General features: G+C 35.0%; 1 protein-coding gene across 1 annotated transcript in view; it reads left to right on the top strand.

Moving 5' to 3' along the window:
- Positions 1-5,680: 5,680 nt before the first annotated feature.
- Positions 5,681-6,583, top strand: part of LOC106468414 (serine proteinase stubble-like) — a gene marked incomplete at its 5' end in the record, with an annotated part of 18,233 nt that continues 17,330 nt past the window's right edge. The window contains one exon of the mRNA XM_013928842.1: positions 5,681-6,481. Coding sequence (XP_013784296.1) covers positions 5,681-6,481 — 801 coding nt within the window. The remainder of the gene's footprint in view (positions 6,482-6,583) is intronic.

Below are 6,583 nucleotides of genomic sequence, written 5' to 3'. Positions count from 1 at the left end.
GTGCTTACATTTCAAGCACTTATATGGAATTTCTGTAATTGGTGTGTCTGCAGAACTTCCAGATACTACAAAATTAAGGTGGTTTATAATGATGTAACATTAAGACCAAGGTTAATGACATTAACCCAAAGTCCACATAAATGCAAGGAAATCATAACTTCATTTTTTAAATGATGTCTTTCGCAGCAGTGCAGCTGTTGTAAATTGCTGCTACCAAGCACGGTGTGGACGGGCATGCAGAATGTTTTACATACTGTAGGAATGTTAAAGACTATATTTATGAGGTTATGCATATTATGTAGTTTGAATTGTTAAATTGCAACTTAAAATTAATGAAATTTAATCACCATAAAAAATCAACGAGCTTTGTATTCTTTAAATCTAGCATTGTTTGTATCTAACAATGATCTCACTTACATAAACAGCCCCCCAGTAGCACAGCGGTATGTCTGCGGACTTACAACACTAGAAACCGGGTTTCGATAGCCGTGGTGGGTAGAGCACAGATAGCCCATTGTGTAGCTTTGTGCATAACTTCAAACAAACAAACTTACACACACATCAAGTTGCTCTGTATTGTTTGTATCTAACAATGATCTCACTTACACACACATCAACCTTCTCTGTATTGTTTGTATCTAACAATGATCTTACTTACACACACATCAGCTTGCTCTGTATTGTTTGTATCTAACAATGATCTTACTTACACACACATCACTTGCTCTGTATTGTTTGTATCTAACAATGATCTTACTTACACACACATCAACCTGCTCTGTATTGTTTGTATCTAACAATGATTTTACTTACACATACATCAACTTGCTCTGTATTGTTTGTATCTAACAATGATCTTACTTACACATACATCAACTGGCTCTGTATTGTTTGTATCTAACAATGATCTTACTTACACACACATCAGCTTGCTCTGTATTGTTTGTATCTAACAATTATCTTACTTACACACACATCAGCTTGCTCTGTATTGTTTGTATCTATTAATGATCTTATTTACACAAATATCATATAATAACGGTCATATTTAATTCTTAATTACACCACTAAAAGTTTGAAATACAGCTGGATAGAATGTTTTATTGATTTCAGCATACTTGAATCATATAACCAACATTGTTTGCCCATTTTTACATGAGATGCCTACATGGTTGATAATATAGAATATAATACCCCTTCTATTCTAATAAAGGTACAAATAGAGAACGTAAAAAGTTACTTAAACAGAAATTTCTCTGTATTCAACACCACTAGAAATTTGTTTTTAGCTTTTGGTAATATTGTGGTAATTTTATTTCACGATATGTCTCCTTGCCACTGGCTGTGCTCTAGGCGAAAGCTCTACTAACAAAGCTATAAAGCTAGCTCCTCTAGCCCTTGCTAGTAAAGCACTTTTTAACAGTTCAAACTACACTAATATGTTATTTAGTATTTAGGACCTTCTAGAACAGAAAAGTGTTTTGCTTTTTTTTTTAATTTGTGCAAAGCTGCAAAATAGCTATCTACCCGTCCCTAATTTTGAACTGATGGACTAGAGGGAAGAAAGCTAGTTAACAAAACTCACCGCCAACTCGTGTGTGAATGAATATTGGAATTTGATGGTCACTCTTATAGAGCACCAACTGCAAAGTTCGGGGAGCAATCTTTTTTTTATTTTATTTTTTGCTGTAATGGAACGTGAACGAAGTTCCACAGATCAATTACTTCGGTTTGCTCTTCATTGGACCATGCTGAGCCCAAGTAGAAAAAAAAAAGTGATAAATAAAAATTAGAAACTTAAACAACAGGGAACAGTGTTATTAATTTATTTCCATATTTCGGGCCTATTTTCAAGATGTAATGAATGCCATTACAAAATAAGTGTACGAGACCATACTGCTTTACAATACAAATTAAAACCCGCTTACACTAAATAAGACACAAACAAAACAATATTGCACAGTAATAACTGGTTATACCATTATTGTAAGAGAAGAATAAATCTAAACTATAATTTCAAGAAAATATACCTTATTTAACCGCGTCCACACTCTCGCTTAAAGATAAGATAAACGAATAGGTAACGCTAAGTGAATCGTCTGGCTCCAACTCTTTGTTAGTTCAGCTAGAGATACAACTAAGTTGCTAGGATACGGAAAGCGGCAGTTTTGCTGTTGAAACTAGAAGTTTAGCCTTTAGGCAGCGCTTGCATGAATAATTATATTTTACCCGGTGGAGGGGAACCACTTTCGTCCGTGTCCTGTTCTAGATAGACGCATTTCTGTGGGAACAACTCTGAATTCTACTAGTCAAGTTCATTAGTTGTTTTCTTGGCAGGACATGGGTATTTGATTCTTCAAGTGTTGCCGAACTCTCTCTTCGCCTTAGTAGGCTGTTAGGCGCTTGCCAAAAAAGACAAGTAATTTGAGACCGATATTGGAAATTGCATATTATGAAGACAGCCATTGTTTTCATCGCTCTCATCTGTGAGACAGTTGTTCAAGGGTCGTGGTTCCGACCGCGTAAGTAGAATTATCTAAGAATTGTTTGATGCAGTGGTTCTAAGCACCTGGGCTAAAAATGCATCTCCTCGTAGTAAAGCAGTTGTTTAATTCTAAGTTCAGTGTCCGATTTCAAATCATAGATTAAACAGTATATTATCAAACAAATTAGTGAATTATAGACACAATAGGAAAGTACCAAAAACGCACCTATTTCCATATATTTTTCCAAATATGTTTACAAATTATTTTTAATTTTCTAACAAATGCTGTTTCAATATAATCTTATTAACTATAATATTTTAAGAGTTGTTGTTCAAGATGCCTGAATTTATGTGTTCAGTGATTTAAAGTCAGTAGAATTTATCATAAATGTAAAACGTTTGAGTGTGTCTTGTTTAACATGAACATATAACACGTGTGTAAAAAAGAAAATGAACTTATTCAATAAAAAACAGGATGTACAACAGAGAAGTTACTGTTCGTTATAGTATAGTTAAATAGGGTTACTGTACAGTACGAAGTTACAAGAGCCGTACAATATATAAAGATTCAGTAAACAAAACGTACATCAGTAAAAGGTACAATATCAGCTGTAACCCAGTAATATTACGAGAGACATAGGTCAAATACGTTTGTTTGAAGCTAAGCACAAGCCCACGATTGGCTATCTGTGCTCTGCCCACCACAGGTATCGAAACTCGGTTTTTAGCATTGTAAGTCCGCAGACATACTGCTGTGCCACAGGAGGCAGGCCAAATATGAAGATTAGCAATAATAATATTAAGAATATCAATTTGTGGATTGTATAATTTAAAGCTAGGTGGTGCATGAATTTTCTGAAAAGTATTTGTTTGTTTTTAATTATGCACAAAGCTACACAAGGGCTATCTGTGCTCTGCCCACCACGGGTATCGAAACCCGGTTTCTAGCGTTGTAAGTCCGCAGACATACCGCTGTGCCACTGGGGGGGCCCTCTGAAAAGTGAAATGGCATGAAGAGCTTAGCTCTCTCGCTCACAAGAGAGGAGAAACCCCCCTAGAATTTGGTGCGGCAGGCAGCCCTCTATGTTCTCTATCCTTAACACCGGTCCTACCAACGAAACATATACAATTTTCAAATTACAATAAAATTAAGTTTAAGCAACAAAAAAGCTGTTCAATATTATTATGCTTAGTTGATTAAGCTTCAAACCAGTTTCTCATTAACACAGTTTCAGTGAAATTAATATTACTAAATATAAGTTGCTTAAGAATGATCTGGTTGCGATATAACATCCCGATCAGGAAGAGCTCACAAAATTACTTCCTACTAAAAAATCAATGACGTTTTTTGCTACACTATTAAGCTGGAAAGAGGTAGAGCACTTGCCAAGGTGAACGACCGAGTCCTTGGCCGCTATAACCAAATGTTGTTTTCCGCATGCCAGTATTTGACGGTCCCGCTTTGTGTGTGAGCACGATCGGCATTGGAACAGTGCTAAACGGGTTATTTATCTGCAGTTTTCACTCGATTTTTAACAAGTGTGTGTGACGTACTGCTTCGGGCAGCGAACAGATTTAGCCCATATTCTCTGAAACATTTTAATACATTTCATTCAGAACGACATGTAAATTGAAAACTGTTTGTAGGAGGAAGAAGTATTCATTTGGTACCAGTGAAAAGTTGAGTGTATATTCTTGTGAAGGCTTGTCGGTTAATTTTAATGGCAGCGTTTCCAGTAAAGATTTTTAACGTCTCGTACTGAGTGACGATTGGATAAAATAACTTGTTTTTCGAGGTTGTCTAATAATTTCTAAGACTGGAAACATTTCGTTTACAAAATGATTTTTAATGCAATAGTTTCAGTGTGACAAGTGCATCGAATAACTCTCTCATGTTTTACAGTTTGTTTACGTGTTATTCAGTGTATTAGAAGAATATTATTCAATAAAGAACTTGAACATTTAGTGTATCAGATGATGTATAAACTTAAATTTATCACAACTGGTTAACAAAATCTGCAGTGTTCTGGTTCATCATAATTTATTCTCTGCATGAAGCTCACGTACTTACTGTCAACTTTCTTAGAATAATATGCTTTATGAGAGGTTTACGTAACTAATTTAAAAACAAATTCAATAATCAAAATATTGAATAAAGATTTTAAAAATTTGTAAACCAGTGAAAAGCAGTAATTTTGATTTAAAAGTAACTGAAAGTAGTCTGCTTTGTCGTGCTTTAGCTAATATATTCCAAATGTTGTAACTTGTGGTTAATCTCGATGCCCGCTTAGCTTTTAGATATTGGAACATATTATCATATAAATTTTACATAAAACTTTAGGCCAGTTGGAATTTATACAGAATCGATAATGAGATGTAGCTACAATCAAAATTTGTATTTCCTAAACACTTGTTGAATTTTCGTCAGGCTGGACAAATATTAATAGAAATAATGTACCAATAAGCATGAGATGCTAATAACGCTAGAATTTGGGGCTCGAACCCTTGCAGACACAGCGCAACTTGAACCTTAAAACAACATGAGCAATGAAATGAAAATATGCTATATTGTAAAAAACCAGTGACGAAATTGTTATAACGTAAGTATGAGATAGTGTAGAAACCCGTACTCTTTGGTCAGTAACCAGGTGTTTGATTCTGTAGAAACCCGTACTCTTTGGTCAGTAACCAGGTGTTTGATTCTGTAGAAACACATACTATTTGGTACAGTAACCAGGTGTTTGATTTTGTAGAAACCCGTACTATTTGGTACAGTAACCAGCTGTTTGATTCGATTGATATTATTTATTTCAATGCATCATTTGGAATTAATTAACTACTCAGTCAATTAAACTTTTTTTCTGTTTTTTGTACATTGTTTATTCATATGAATAACTCCACTCTCTTTTCTTTACAAAAGTTTTGGTTTTATTTGAAAATTTAAAAAGGCTTATGTAATCAATCGATGATCGATTGGTTTTCTTCAACCAACCATTGATCATGATTTTTACAACCATTTAAATAGTCCCCAATACTATTATTAGCCTTAGTTGATGATAAGTAATCGGTGTAGTTAAACAGCTATAAAAAGGCTATTATAAAGTTTGAAATTAAAGTAGTTTTATTGCTGTCTCATTTGTTTAAAGTATGTTTTAATGATTTAATACATTCGTTTTTGTTTTTTTTTTCGCCTAGTTCATAGTCGACTTATTGACTATCTTCCCTGTAAAGATTTTAAAACTCGCCAAAAAGGTGTATGCATGTTTGCACAGTATTGCAGTCTTGCCAACGGAACGCATCTCGCATCCTGTAAGGATGGGTTCATTTACATGAGTTGTTGCAAACTACCACCAGGTGTCACCGGTGTAGCGGGTGTATTTTCCATTGTGACTAATGAGATCGAACCAATAGTTCCGAATGGCGAAGGAAATTTTGAAGAATCGACAGAAAACTCCATTATGAGTAATTCAGAAACAGAAAACACTGAAATTACTAGTACGTTCACAACTGCTTCGGAGAGTTTTCCTCAAATGTCTCACACAACAAACAGAGAACATACTTCATCAACGACATTCCCACCCTCTTCTCCCCATATTACAACGTGGCGTCCAAAAAATACTACAAGCATTAATACCGTGTCTCCTGTAAGTTTGTTTCAAACAGGAGCACCAGAGACATCTACTGAAACAGTTTCTGCTAGCCATGTAACCATAGAAACAATACAAGAAGCGTCCACAGAATATCCATATAGTTCTACAACAGAAAGAACAAAGAATACAGCCTCACCGACTCTAGTAGATGAACCCAGTCCCTTGCTAACTACCAAACAAACTACAATAGAACAATTTACTAATGTAACTGGAATCCATAAAGACGAACAAGTCACTAAAACGTGGACCAGTAGTGAGCCTGAAACGGAAACCCTTAGCCCAACAACTGTACCTTCACCATCATCTAACTCATCTACCTCTAACGAAGCGTCGAATTTCAGAACAGGTGTGTTAGCATGTTTCCTTACAATTGTACACCATTTTATTGTTTAGTTTATTGTTTAATTTGATGGAGTTTAGATGTTTAAGTGCAGACTAGAAATCATTA

This window comes from Limulus polyphemus, unplaced genomic scaffold (assembly GCF_000517525.1).
Source record: "Limulus polyphemus unplaced genomic scaffold, Limulus_polyphemus-2.1.2 Scaffold2999, whole genome shotgun sequence".
Taxonomy (NCBI): Eukaryota; Metazoa; Arthropoda; class Merostomata; order Xiphosura; family Limulidae; genus Limulus; species Limulus polyphemus.
This window is presented reverse-complemented; position numbering and strand designations above follow the sequence as displayed.